Source organism: Cricetulus griseus, assembly GCF_003668045.3.
Source record: "Cricetulus griseus strain 17A/GY chromosome 1 unlocalized genomic scaffold, alternate assembly CriGri-PICRH-1.0 chr1_0, whole genome shotgun sequence".
In the NCBI taxonomy this organism is placed as follows: Eukaryota; Metazoa; Chordata; class Mammalia; order Rodentia; family Cricetidae; genus Cricetulus; species Cricetulus griseus.
Window position 1 is genome coordinate 41,560,207 of NW_023276806.1, and position 15,281 is coordinate 41,575,487.

The window sequence follows — 15,281 nt, forward strand, 5'->3', positions numbered from 1 at the left end:
ATCCTATCAAATAAATAACTAAATAAAAACAAAGAAATAAAAACAAAAGTTTGCCAGGCGGGTGTAGGGAGAAATCCTAGCCCCGCCCAATGGCAACCCAGACAGGTGCCAGGTGGACCCGGGACTCATCCATAAGGGCGGGGTGAAGGGAAGCCGGGGTGACGTAAAGGGAAGGTTCTTAAGGGCTGCACGTGGAGACTCTGGCCCCTTCTCTCTGGATATTGGGAATCAGTCCCGGGTCCACCTGGCACCTGTCCGGGTTGCCATTGGGCAGGGCTAGGGTGTCTCCCTACAATTGCGGGGCTAGAGTGTCTCCTTACAGGCAGGGGCTGGAGAGATGGCTCAGAGGTTAAGAGCACCTACTGCTCTTCCAGAGGTCCCGAGTTCAATTCCCAGCAACCACATGGTGGCTCACAACCATCTGTTATGAGATCTGGTGCCCTCTTCTGGTGTGCAGATATACATGGAGGCAGAATGTTGTATACGTAATAAATAAAATCTTAAAAATAAAGTCAAATATATGTATAAAAAAAGTTTGCTAGGCATAGTGGCATGCAGAAGCAGGCAGTTATCTTAAGTTTGATGCCATAATGGTCCATATAGGGAGTTACAGCACAGCGAGGGTGCAGCCCTATGATCCAAGCATTCTGGAGACTGAGGCAATAGGGTTACTTGAGGTCAGTGTGGGCTACAGCAAGTCTGAGGGTAAGCCTGCATCTCACAGTGGACCCCTGTCTCCCTGTTTCTTTCTCTCCTTTCTTTTCCTCCCTTCTTCCTTTCCTTTTTACTTTCTTTTTAATTATATCTTTGAGTGTTTAGTTTCCCACTTAATTGTTATTTGTCTCCATTTTCCTTATCAGTTAAATTTGATTTTGTATTAAATATTTTGGTTTTATGTGGCATTTGTCACTTCATTATCTTTAATCTTGATGCAATGGACTGTGCCAGTGTAGATGTGAAAATTTCATAGGTTCTATCTGTGAACTCAGAAAATATTTTTTGGGTTTTTTGTTTTGTTGTTGTTGTTTAAAGATTGATTTATTTATTATGTATACAGCATTCAGCCTGCAGGCTAGAAGAGGGAAGCAGATCTGTTTATGCATGGTTATGAGCCACCACATGGTTGCTAGGAATTGAACTCAGGGCCTCTAGAAGAGCAGCCAGTGCTCTTAACCACTGAGCCATTTCTCCAGCCCCCAAAGACAGTATTTTTAAAGAACTCCTTTTGTTGTTGACTTAGTTTTGAGACAGTGTCTCATGGTCTAACCTGAGTTATCTTAAAGCTATGTAGCTAAAGATGACTTCGAGTGTTTGCTGCTGTCATAGCCTCCTGGGCACCAATCTTTCCCCACCACACCTGGCAGAGCATGTAAAATAATTTTTTAAATTACATTTTACTTTTTATTTTCATTTTATATGCATAGTATTTTGCCTGAATGTAGATCTGTGTGCCATTTTCATACCTGATACCTAAGGAGGCCAAAAGAAGGTATTGGGCCCCAAGGAGCTGAATTTACATACAGATAGTTGTGAGCTGTAACACGGGTTCTTGGAGTTGAACCCAAGTCCTCTGAAGCGTCGTTGGTGCTCTTAACCACTGGGCAATCTCTCCAGCCTCCTTACACTACATTTTAAAACACTTAGAGGGGAGCATGTCATGGTGCCAATGTGGAAGTCAGAGGACAATTTGTGAGAGTAAATTTGGGTTTGGGATCAAATTTAGATTATTAGGCTTGGCAGTAAGCACCTTTACCAGCTGAGACATCTCACCTGCCCCCAGTAAACATTTTTAAGATGTTTTAATTCTGTATATGAGCATATGTCTGTGTATGGGTAAGTGTACATGAGCGTGGGTGCCAGTGGAGGCTAGAATGGTGTGTCAGATACCATGAAGTTAGAATTACTGCTGGTCATAAACTGCCCGATGAGGTTACTAGGAGCCAAATTCAGGTCTTCTCAGGAATGGCTAAGCTGAAAGATTAACATACCCCAGATTTAACAACTAGCAGCTCTAAGAGCTTTGCCTCCAAAACAACCTTTCCCTCCCTTGCCTCAGTTCCATCATCACACTTACAAAAACAAGTTCATACTGGAATAGTTCCAGTTGTATTTTTTGTTTGTTTTTTCTTTTCTTTTCTTTCTTTTCTTTTTTTTTTTCTTTGAGACAGGGTTTTTCTGTGTAGGCTAGCTGTCCTGGAACTCAGTCTGTAGACCATGCTGGCCTCAAACTCACAGAGATTCTCCTGACTCTACCTCTGGAGTGCTTGGATTAAAGGCATGAACCACCACCTCTCCCAGTCTTACTGATTTTGGGGTTTGAATGAGAATACAATTGAAGTTTGTGTTTTCTATCTGGTCTAAAACACTGTTCCCCAATAGGACTTTTGAAGACTCAGAAACTCTGGTACTACTTGTGTGGATTCCTTTGTTTGACTTAGGCCCTTTTGTTTTATCTTGAAGCCACATGCTCTGACTTAATGTCTTAGTCCAGGATGTTTTACTTCTTGTTTTCCTTTTAAAGATGGGGTCTCTCTATATAGTCCTCACTATATTGAAACTCACTGTGTAGATCAGATTGGCCTGGGATTGGAAGAGATCCACCTACCTGTGTTTCTGAGTTATGGATCAAAAGTCATAGACCATCATGCTCAGCTACAATTCATCTTTTAAGGCTATGCATTCCAATCAGTATTTCCAACTGAATTTGTGCAATGCAGTTCTTTGCTTTTATTTTTAGAAAAGATACATTGTAGCATAGGCTAGCCTGGAGCTCTCAGAACAGCCAAGGTAGGCCTTAAACTTGTGTTCCTTCAGCCTCAGCCGCCTGAATGGTGGGATTACAGGCTTTAAATTTTAATATCATGGTTTTAGTTATATCTGACTATCCTTGTACAGTGAAACAATGTGGCTTCTAATAGTAACATACTTGTGTCTTATTCTGACTCTAAATGCTACAATGCTAATATTCTAATGGCAAACATACTCTGTGAAATTCAAATTTTATTTGCATTTCTATTATTAGGATGTAGCCAACCAATACCAATGTATATTCAAAATATGTATTTAAAAGCAAATGTAAGGTCAGGCATGGTAGCACAACTTTTGATACCAGGACTCAGATAGAGGCAGGAGGATCTTTGTTAGCAATAAAGGGGGCTTGGAACTACATAATGAGTTCTGGCCATCCAGACCTACAATGAGACCCTGTCTCAGGAGAAAATAAAGCATTAATGGAATTCAGGTCTTCTCTATATGGTTATTGGTGTAATAAAAAATAGGTTTACTAGTTTTTATTTGTATCTAGTTTTGTAAATTTAAGCTCTTATTATTGAACATGTAAAACCATTTTACCTGATTCAAAGGTTAAAAATATGTGAGTGAAAAGCCAGGTCTGTTCAACTCCATTCCCAAGCACCTTCTGTGGGGAATAATTTCCACCAGTTTAGGTTGTTTCTTTCTGAAAGGCCAACATATGTGTGTCACTATATTTACTGTGGTGCTTTTCCTTACAAACGTGTTCTCTCTTCTGTAAGGCTTTCTTACAAAAAAAGACATTTGTCCATTCTTAGTGATTAACTTGACACCCAGTCACTTTGCTTCTGGAGCTCCTTTTGTTGGTGGTGGTTTAAACTTCTACTTGATTTGTTCACGTTGACTCTCATTGAATTGTCTGTGTGCCTGAATTCAGTGAACACTCTCACCCCACCCCCACCCCCCATTCTATCCTGTCAGATCTTTTTAGTTGTGTCATTTCTTTTTTCCAAGACAGGGTTTCTCTATGTAACAGCCCAAGCTGTCCTGAAACTTGCTCTGCCTCCCAAGTGCTGGGTTTAAAGTTGTGCCCCACCACTGCCCAGCTGTGTTGTTTTTATGTGATGGGATCATGTAGACACACCTTTTCAACCCTGGTTTGAAAAGAGCCAATGAGCACTATTGTAGATACTCAAATAGCTTTGAACAACTGACCAGTAGCTTTGGTATAGCTGAAGTATGATGTTTAGAGGTTATGAAAGTTGGAGTAACCATACAATAATTTTTTGTAGACCTGCTCTCATGTAGCCCATGGCTAGCCTTAACTTGCTATATTGGCCAGCCTTGAAATCAGGATCAGTCTGTCTATACATCACAAATGCCAGGATCCCAGGTATGTACCACCACACCTAATTTACAATAATCTCAGCCCTTTGTACCCATTCAAAATAGTTCCTGGAAGTCAGTTAGGGAGTCTGTCCCACTCTCAACAGCTTCAAGTTAGACTTCAAGAAAGTTTCTATGTAAGAATTTTATTTTAAAGTAAATATGATAAATTCTTACTCATCAGGTCAGGATGTTTTCTTCTCCCACTACGAAGATTAGTTTGGTTTCTGTTTCTTGTCAGCAGGGAAGTAGCAGGAACAGAGCATCCAATCAAGTTTATTGTTTTTATTTTGAAATTTATGGGAAAGCTGCAGTAATGCAGACATTCACATGGACCCTATACTTTGTCCTTTATCTTTTCTATTAATTACTTATAGCCATGTAGCAGGCCCAGTGTGGTAGCCTGAAACATCTACCCCTCACCCATTTTCAAGACAGGGTCTCATATTTCCCAGGCTGGTCTCAGATGTGTTCTTGAGATTCTGATTCTGCTGCTTCCATCTCCTGAGTACCAGGGTTCAGGCATGCTCTTCCCTGCTGGGTTTATCCATTGTTGGGGATAAAATCTGCAGCCCTGTGCTTGCAGGATAGGCACTCCAAAAGAACTACATCCCTGGCTAAGCTGGGTGGTCCTAGCTGAAGATCTCATAAAATTATACTCAAGCTGTCTAGGTCAGCTCAAGGCTTGAGCGGGACTAGAGGATCTACTTCCAAGATGATCCACAAAGCCACAGAGAAACCCTGTCTCGAAAAACCAAAACAGCAACAACAACAACAACAACAAAAAACCTCAAAACTTCATATAGGCGATTTCAGTTCCTCCACAACTGCACCTCTATAGCTCCTCTAGTATCATGCCATAGCAAGTGACACCCCCTGACTTGGGGTGAATGAAAGTCCTAGCAAAAACACCCAGTGCCTTTTATGACCTAGCCTCTGAAGTCAGCACTATCACTTTGGCTTCAATCTGTTAAAACTGAAGGACATCACTAACAAGGTCACAAGCCAGGAGAGGAAGCCTAATCCACTTCCGGGGAGGAATATTGTATTTGTGAATGTATCTTAGAACCACCGCATCCAGGCTCACTGTTGCCACATTTTGCTTTGCCACCAGCTTCCCTTCATCAGTTTGAGTGTCGATCGCATGTGTTGTGCTCTTTCATGACCTAACACTGAAAGTATACTTAAGAAAAAGGTTTTCAAAATTGCTAAAATCAAAATTTTGTCGGGCATGGTGGCACATGCCTTTGATCACAGCATAGGAGGCAGTCAGGAGGATGTCTGAGTTTGAGGCCAGCCTGGTCTACATAATGAGCCTCTGTCTCAAAAAATTAATAAATATTAAAAATAAAAAATAAAAGTTAGCACTGTGGTAATGCTTTATATTTCATATTCCACTTGTATCCATGCTCTTTCGAATAGATTTGTAGTCAAACTGATTTCTTTAAACAAGAGCCTTCGAAGTATCTTGTTTAGATTGGCGGGGGGATAAAATGGCCTGGGACTAGGGGGTTGTGTAAGTAAGCATGACCTAGCTGGGCATCAGATCAACAGCTAAAAAAACAAACACAAAACAACAAAAACCCCTCTACCTGCTAGTTCCTGTAACACTGTTCCCTTCAGTTCGGTTTTGGTGGGGAAGCAGTTGACGCGGATGCTGATAAGTTTGGGACATCTGGTTAGAGATTCTGAGAAACTGTCAGGTTTGAGCAGGTAATAACTTTTTGAAACTTGATCTCCTTCATCTGCAAAGGAGAAACAGCATATCCACTGCTCAGCTCAGCACCTTACAAATGACCAGCTGACTCCACCCAGGCCCCAGGCCTCCTCCCTGCCCTCTGTGCTAGTGTAGCGACTCTGAGGGGCGTGGCCGCACTGCGGGGGCGGGGCCGCGTCATGGGGGCGGGGCGGGCGGCTCAGCCCATCGCACGATGTGACGCGCCGCCGGAGGCAGGCCGGGCCCTCAAGATGGCGGCGTGCGCCCGGAGCGGCTCGGCCCGGCAGTAGTGGCGGGACCGCACTCGCCGCTGGGGCCGCCCGCCCCCTGAGTGGCTGCTGCAGCGCCGGGAGTCGAGGATGGTAAAATGACCCAGGGGAAGAAGAAGAAACGGGCCGCGAACCGCAGTATCATGCTGGCCAAAAAGATCATCATTAAGGACGGAGGCACGGTGAGTCTTGGTTCGGCGCCGCAGGGCGGCCCCGGCGCGGGCCCAGCTCGCTCTTCCCCCTGCTTCCGCCTTCGCCGGCCGGGAGCACCCAGCCCGCCCGCACTGTCCGCGCTGCCGCCGTCTCCACCGGCGGCCTCCGCGGCCTGGCTTCTTGGGACGCCGCCCGCACCTGCGGCCGGTCGCGGCGTCTCGGGAGCCTGCGGCCTCGGCCCACGTGCACCGGCCGCAGGAGGAGGCGTCGGCCCCTCGGTAGCCCTGCCAGGCCCAGCGCGGCGCGCGGGGAGGCCGGGCAGCCCTGCGCTCCATATGCTGTGGCGGGGGGCCGCCGCCGCCGCGGCCCGCTGGGCCAGGGTACGTGCCTCGTCCCGTCGTAGTCGCCGGGAGCCCGAACGACGGCTCTGAACTGCCCTGGGCTCGGTGACCCTGTCGGGGGGTGGGCTCGCTTTGGCTCCCGGCGTCGGAAGCCTGACCTTACTACCTGGGGCCTACACATACCCTCTTTTAGAGAAGTCGTCAGCTTGTGCCTCAAAATAACAGTCATTAATTTGTCATGGCCTGAGGACCAGAGACGACTCTTTGAAAGGCAGGCGGGCTAAGGCTAAAAATGTGCCTTTTAGACCGTCGTTATTCGCAGTAAACTTTATGCAGTGTGCAGTGGGTTACCAGAAGTGGATATAGGATTTGTAATTGGCAAAGGAGCGTACACTTTTTGTTGTGCTGAGATTTCCCTGTCGTTCACACGCTGATCTTTGCTGAATCCTTTGGTATCACGTTCGGAAACAGAATGGAAAAATAAGATGTGTCTGTGTCTTTGCCGTGAAGTTGCAGACTTGGTTCCTTTCATCCATTTGTTTGTAATTTAATGGAGCCTCGATCAATGCTATCAAAGCACTAAAAATGTAAGTAGGCCACCACTGAGGATTTGCTGAATTCAATTTGAAATAAATGACAACTTTCTTTTGACATTTCAGAACATGGCCTAGTCCAACTGCCAAACATTTAGAAAGCTTGGTACATATGGAATGATTTCAGAGTGTGTTCGGTTAACTGTCAGGTTTATTAAGTTGTCATAACTTTTGACATTTATTGACAAAAGAAAGTTCCATGTTTCTCAGATCCTTGTTACTGTACCGGATTAAAATATTACTTTGATCTGATGAATTCAGGTTAGCAGTTTGGACCAGGTTGGTAGGCATTATATAGGAGAAAAGGAGAATGTTGTCAGCTATAGGAAGACAATTTTTGTTTTTGAGACAGTGTTTCTTTGTGTAACCTTGGCTGTCCCCGAACTGTGCGCTGTAGACCAGGCTGGCTTTGAACTCGGAGATCCGCCTGTCTCTGCCGGAAGCGCTGGGAATTAAAGGTGTGTGCCACAAACGCTAGACAGAAGACAAAATTTTAACGAAGCACACATCTTATCTTAAGAAGCCAGATGATGTTTAAGATGTTTGCAAAAGACAAGAATGAAAGATTATTCAGAAACACCTTTTAAATTGTAGTTTTAGCTGGGCGTTGGTGGTGCACGCCTTTAATCCCAGCACTCCAGAGGCAGAGGCAGGCGGATCTCTGTGAGTTCGACACCAGCCTGGTCTACAAGAGCTAGTTCCAGGACAGCCTCCAAAGCCACAGAGAAACCCTGTCTCGAAAAACCAAAAAAAAAAAAAAAAAAAAAGTTGTGGTTTTATTGACTCTTTGATGGATTTTTGTTTGGTTTGCTCTGTAAAGGTTTGTTGTTGTTGTTTTAGTGAGATACTGGGGTTCAAACTCATAACCTATGTCAGCCCTACTGCATTCTTAGTTTTAGAAGAGCTGTCAGGTAGCTCAGAATGACTTCAGCTTAAGATCCTCCCACTTCTGCCTTCCTAGTGCTCAGGATTATAGGGATGTGCTACCAGGCCTGACAAGAAGAGGGTCTTGTTTTTTTGTTGTTGTTTGTTTGTTTGTTTTTTAAATTTTTGCTATTTATAAAGATACAGCAAATTTACAGCTTGCTTTAGTACACAAAATACTACTTTTCACTAGTAACAACATAATGTCTTAATGGAACACTAAATCAATGACAACGTTTCTTGAGGACTGATGTCTTACTTAGAGCCTTGCCCTTTCCCATCTAACTATACTTTGTTTTCCTCTCCATTCTTCTTTAAAAAAAAAAAAAAAAGATTATGTATGGTGGTGGTACACGCCTTTAATCCTAACACTTGGGAGGCAGAGGCAGGTGGATCTCTGTGAGTTCACAAGGCCAGCCTGGTCTACAAAGCTAGTTCCAGGACAGCCAGTGCTACTCAGAGAGAGGGGGTGGGGAGGGAGGGAGATAGAAAGGCAGGGAGGGAGAGAGAGATAGAGATTATTTCTTTCAAATTTTTATGTATATGGGTAATTTTGCCTGAATGTATGTATGTGCTTAACATGCATGCCTCGTGCCTGAGGAGGTTAGAAGAGGGAGTCACATCCTCTGGAACTTGAGTTATAGATGTTTTTTCACTCCTTCTGAGTTCAGGGAACGGAACATGAGTCCTCTGCAAAGAGCACAAGTGCTCATAATGGTTGAGCCATCTCCAGTTTGCATTCTTAAGAGCAGTGGTACTGGCTCCAGAGTAAGAGCCTTGTTTTTTATCGTAGAATCCCACAGGGCCTGGGTGGGTGGATGGGTGGATTATATATATATATATATATAATCACTTTCTCTCTCAAACATATGAAGGTTTAAAGATGGCACTGCTTTTCTGCTTCTACATGTAAGTTAGATTACTGTTGTGAACATTAAAATTTATTTTTATTTGACATGTGGGTGTTTTGCCTGCTTGTATGTCTCACCATATGAGTGCAGTGACTTTTGGAGGCCAGAAGAGGCCATCAGATCCCTTGGAACTGGGATTATTGTTGGTAGTTAGCCACCATGTGGGTGCTAGAAATGAAACCAAGGTCCTCTGAAAAAGCCACTAGAAAGTGATCTTAAACACTAGGTCATCTTTCCAGTCCTCCCCACTCTACAGCACCTCTTTGGGTTTTTTGTTGTTGTTTGTTTGTTGTTTTGGTTTTTCAAGACAGGGTCTATATTGCTTTGGAGCCTGCCCTGAACTTGCTCTGTAGACCAGGCTGGCCTTAAACTTACAGAGATCCACCTGCCTCTGCCTCCTGGGTGCTGGGATTAAAGGTGTGTGCCACCAATGCCCATCTCTCTTTGGGTTTTTATAAGGGTAAATTAACTTTTGTTTTTTACATTGTGTGTTTTGTTGTGAATTGTTTTAGAGCTGCTATTACTGACATTACAATTTCAGCCTTTAAAGACATTTTACCCTTGGATTCATTCAGAGGCTGGTAAATATCTGGGACTATGTGGTCAGTCTGACAATCTTTGAACAGTATTTGACTAGGTGATCAATGATTAGTCTGATTCTCTTTTTCTTTTTAGGGTTAATATTCTAAGTTTGTTCAACCAATTTTAATATTGTTGAAACCAAAAGTTGCTAGTGATTTGGCAAAAATTAGAGTAGATTTATAGTTATCAACTGAAGAAATGGATTCTTCTGAATGAACTAGGTTAGTTATAACTTACTTGTGCTAGGTATTGAACTCATGACCTCACATGTGCTAGGCAAGCATGCTACCATTAAGCGGCACCCTAATGGTGTGCTACTAATTTATTTCCCCTTGAAATTGTATCCAGTTTGCTCTGATGTCTGGATAAAGCTTATTTGTTGCACTTTAAGTAATGTAGAACAAAGGTTAAGTCACATTAAGTTGTGTGATGGTATATATGAGTTTTGTTGAGGTTGCTGAGGATGAACCCAGGTTTTCACAAATCCTAAGCAAGCACTTTACAGCCGAGCCTCAGTCTCCAGAGTGTATCAGTTTTAACTGCATCGGTTCACTTTGAAGGTCTTTGCAGAATTTTCTTAGTATATTTTTCTTGGCAGATTTTATACGGTTTTAAGTAGTTAACTAAGTTTATTAAGCTAAGGGAAGATATATTTAACATTTATATTACATATATTAAGGATATATTTATATAAATGTAAAATTGCCAAATGTAAAATATAAATGAAATACATAGTAATAAACAATGTGTCAGCCTATGAATAGAAAGCAAAAGATTATCAGGCAAACACAGAAGTAAAATCACTGTTTTGTTCATGTGAAATACACTAAAACTGTGAAGTTATTTTTTTAGTTAGACATACAACCTTTTTAGAAATTTAGAAATTTTGTATCCATTACCTCCGTCCATTACTGTTCCATTCAGTATGTAATGTACTCTGATACAGTGCTTCCATACTCCTCCTACCTTCCCTTTTTTTGTCATCTCCCAAGTCTTCTTTGGTCAGTTTAATTCTACTTTCATGGCATAAATACATCCATGATTTTGTGTATCTATAAAATTAAGGAATCATATGTAAGAGGAAACATGGCTTGTCTTCCTGAGACTCATTTAATCCACTTAATGTCTCTAGTTGTGCCTTTTTTAAAAAATACAAACCCTTTAGTTATTTTGTTGTTGCTTTGTTTTTTTTGAGATGGGGTTTTTCCTGTGTACCCCTAGCTGTCCTGGAGCTCACTTTGTAGACCAGGCTGGCCTCAAACTCAGAGATCCTCCTGCCTCTGCCTCCCCAGTGTTAGGATCAAAGGTATGTACCATACCGCCTGACCATGTTAGCTGTTCTTTATGGCGAGCCATCTTGCTATTACCCAGAGATGCCCAAATCGGCATATCAGTGCTTACTGCTTGGGTTGTTTGATTTATGGAGTAATCTTTCTTGTCGGACTATCTTTGGATTGCCAGCCCCCAAATAATGACTTATTATGTTCTGCCACATGTAGTTACCTCTCTTCCATCTTCTTTTTTTGTGAGACAGGGTTTCTCTGTAGCTTTGGAGGTTGTCCTGGAACTCTCTCTGTAGACCAGGCTGGCTACGAACTCACACAGATCTGCCTGCCTCTCTGCCTCCCGGGTGCTGGGATCAAAGGTGTGCACCACCAATGCCCAGCAGCTCTCTTCCATCTTACATTTCCTATTTCCTCTCCCTGTCTCACTGGTGTCTCCCCACCTCCCTTCTTCCCAGAGTTCTCTCTGTCAGGAAATCCTGTCTATTTTCTCCTGCCTAGCTATTGGCCATTCAGCTCTTTATTATACCAATCACAGCAATACACTTTCACACAATAGACTTTCTGTTTAGGTTTTTGTATTTCTTTGTATATTCTACATGTTACTTACCTGTCAGGTGAATAATTATCTCCCATTTTCTAGACTGTGTCCACCCTTGCCCTACAGAAGTGTCTGAATTTAATGCAATCCCATTTGTCAATTCTTAACAGTTTTTCTCTGTGCTATTGGTGTCATTTTTAGAAAGTCCTCAACTACACCTGTGTGCTGAAGTGCTTTCCCCTAGTGGGTTCAGTGGTTCAGGTGTTTGACTCATTTTGAATTGATTTTTGTGCAAGGTGAGATCTAGGGATCTAGTTTCATTCTTGTAGATTTGGAAATCCAACACCATCTGTTAGAAGAAGCAGTCCTTTCTCCAACACAGGTTTTTATGCATCTGTTAGAAGTTAGGTGGCTGTATATGGGTTTATTTCTGGGATCTCCTTTCATTTTCATGCCTGTTTGTGATAATACCATACTGTTTTTGTTGACTATATCTCTGTCAAATAGTGTGAGATGAGGTATTGTTGTGTCTTAGTAGGAAGGTTGTTAATTTTTGTATGTTAATGAAAGTGTTTATCAGTACTAAGAGCTTTCCCTTGAGGGTCTAATTTAAATAATTATATAATCTGCAAATAATAGTTGACCTTTTCTGTTTGTATCCCTTTTGCTTATCTTAGACATTAGCTAAGACTTCAGGCACTCACTATATTGAAGAAGTGAAGGAACTAGACACCCTTTTTCTTTTTCTTTTTTTTTTGTTTTTGTTTTGTTTTGTTTGTTTGTTTTTTTGTTTGTTTTCAAGGCAGGGTTTGTTTCTCTGTGGCTTTGGAGGCTGTCCTGGAACTAGCTCTTGTAGACAAGGCTGTCTGGAACTCACAGAGATCTGCCTGCCTCTGCCTCCCGAGTGCTGGGATTAAAGGCATGTGCCACCATTGCCCGGTGACACCCTTTTCTTGTTTCTGATTTTAGTAGAAACATTTCTGAGTTTCTTCCCTGTTTAGTATTCAAATTTAAGAGTGGGTCTGTTTAAGAACAGCATAAGTAATTGTAGAGTCAATCGTTATATGTTAACTTGTGTCTGTATAATCTATTGGCCACCATTTCACCAATGAAAGTAATAATGACACAGTTGAATTTGTTTTTGAAGGATCTGTACATACCAGTAAAATTTGTAGCTCTAAGTTTTATTGTATTTAAAGACATGGTGACCATGTTAAAGTTTCTAAGATGAAGAAGTAAAGCTGAGAATGGGAGCATTCATCTAAAATCAGAGCAATGTTAAGGAGGGTGAGGCAAGACGACTGTGAAGGAGAAGGCTACTGTGCTCTACATAGCAAATTCCAGGTTAGCTTGAGCTGTGTGGAACCTTGTCTCAAAAAGACAGGAAAAGAAAGGTGGTTGGGTTAAAATCAACTTGTGACATTTCCGAATACATCCTCTTATTGTTAAATCATTATCATTTGTGATGTAAATTAACTATAACACTCCTGTTAAAGAATGTGAGCTACACAGTTATTCAAATGAGTTATATATTTTGTTGAAATTTTATTTTGGTTAGATTTTTAAAATACACTTGTTGTTTATTTAGACTTATTTATGTTTTTTTTTTTTGTGTGTGTGTGTGTGTGTGTGTTTATATGCTTGCATGTATGTCTGTTTGCTGTGTGCTCTGGTACCCTCAGAGGCCAGAGAGGGCACTGGATTCCTGGGAACTGGAATTACAGAGTTACAGATGGTTGTGAGCCATTGTGTAGGTTCTACGACTATAACCCGGGTCCTCTGGAAGAGGAGCAGATGCTCTTAATCACTGGCCCATCTCTCCAGCCCAAGTTGACTTGTTTTTGTAAAATCTTCATTGGTTTTTTTAAACACAGGCATGGGATTACACCACTGATAAACTAGATAGTTCTTTGTATTAAATAAAATCACTTCATTGTTAGTGAATCCACAAATGAAATCATGACACAGCAAGATTAAGGTAGCCATTCAAATGTTTGCCCTGTTATAACTCTACACGTCTCGGTGAATTTCTCTACAGTTAGAGTGGCCATTCTGAAACCAGGGAGTGTCCATTAAGGTTTTATACTTTCATATCTGTTAATTCTTCTTGTTGTTGTTGTTATAGGTATGTTATCATGTGTACGTGAGTATGTGCTCATGTGCCACAAAGCCTCAGGAGTGGGTTCTTCCACCTTTACCTCTCCTTCCAGCTTTATATGGGTTCTGGGGATTGAACTCAGGCCTTGAGGTTTGTTGCAGCAGGTGCTTTTACCAGCTGAAACTGTCTATTACATTTTAATGCTCTTCATTGCCTCAGAAAAAGCAAGGAGAAAAACAAACAATAAACCAACCTGACAATTGAAACTAGAAGAACAGCTTTGTATCCTCTTCTGTGACTCCTATGTCCTGTGCCTGCATTTAATTGTTTCCTCATCACCTAACATTACCTTCTCTTAGTCTCCTTTCTAAATGGTACACTATACTGACTTACTTACACTATAAATTTATACATTCCTGGAAGCAAAGAAATGGATCCAATCTAGATGTCTACCAGCAGGTGAAAGGCTAAGGAAAATGTGCCACATGTATAAAGTGGAATATTCTACTATAAAGAAAAAATGGAATTATGAAATTTTTACAAGAGAATAGAAGGACCCAGAAAGTATTTTAAGAGAGGTAACCCAAACTCGGGGGAAAATGCACATTCGCCATCATGTGTATATATAGCCTATAATGCATATATGTATACTTGAAAATGTATAGTTCTATGTAGTAACTTAGGGAGATTGACTTTCTTACAGCCCAGACTGGCCAGGAACTTCACTATGTAGGTGAGGATGACCTTGAACTCCCAATCCTTTTGTTTCTATCAAATGCTGAGATTCTAAAGATGTGCCATTGTGCCAGACTACTTTAGAGATTTATTTTTAAAAATTTAATGTGACGCTTTTAGTCCCAGAACTGAGAAGGTAGAAACAAGAGGATCTGTGTGCGTTTGAGGCCAGCCTGGTATACAAAGTGAGTTCCAGGACAGCCAGGACTGTTCTAGGGAGAAACCATGTCTCAAAACAAAAATTAATGTGTATAGTGTTTTGCTTGTATGTGTCTGTGCACCACATTCGTTCCTTGCCTGTAGAGGCCAGAGAAGGGTGTTGGATCTCCTGAAATTGGAGTTAGAGATTATTGTTAGCCTTCAGGTGTTGGCTCATGGAAATTGCTTGGTTGGAAATACCTAAAATAGTAGTTTCTATATCATTTGCAAAATGAAGTCTGATCAGAGAAGCAGAGTACCAGATACCCTCCTCGACCTCTACTCTGGAAGATTGAACTCAGGGCCTCTATTTAAAAAAGATAGATGGTCTCCTGTTTACTTTCTTTGTTGTCAGATTACTTGTATTATCTAATGAAGTGTCACTGCTGTATAATGGTTGGCATACTATATTTCTTAGGGAATGATGACAGAACATCTGCATATGTTCACCTTGAACATTTATTTTAGATGTGCAGTTGGTTGGATCTGGATGCAGAATCTCTGGCTATTGGGTACCAGCTGCACTGTCTTTGGTAGGTGTGTGGCAGGCAGTATCTCCAGAGCTTATGCTTTAGCATTTGCTTTCAATGGGTGTATGCGATAGATTAACAAACAGTGTTCTCAGATTATGTATTTTCTTCAAACAAATGTCATTAGGAGTACTGCTTATTAATATAATCATGGTATCTGCCAGAAATTGCAGATTATTGTGTATAACTTGTTTGTAGCTGCCAAAAGTTTGAAGTTTGAATAAAACAAATAGCTTTTCTGAAGTAGTAGTCTGGCAAGTACATATGAC

The 15,281-nt window shown here is 41.7% G+C and overlaps 1 protein-coding gene across 1 annotated transcript in view; it reads left to right on the forward strand.

Moving 5' to 3' along the window:
• Positions 1-6,069: 6,069 nt before the first annotated feature.
• The window catches only part of Mfsd14a (major facilitator superfamily domain containing 14A), a 33,150-nt gene continuing 23,938 nt past the window's right edge, over positions 6,070-15,281 (forward strand). The window contains exon 1 of the mRNA XM_027395591.2: positions 6,070-6,305. Coding sequence (XP_027251392.1) covers positions 6,222-6,305 — 84 coding nt within the window. The 5' untranslated portion in view covers positions 6,070-6,221. The remainder of the gene's footprint in view (positions 6,306-15,281) is intronic.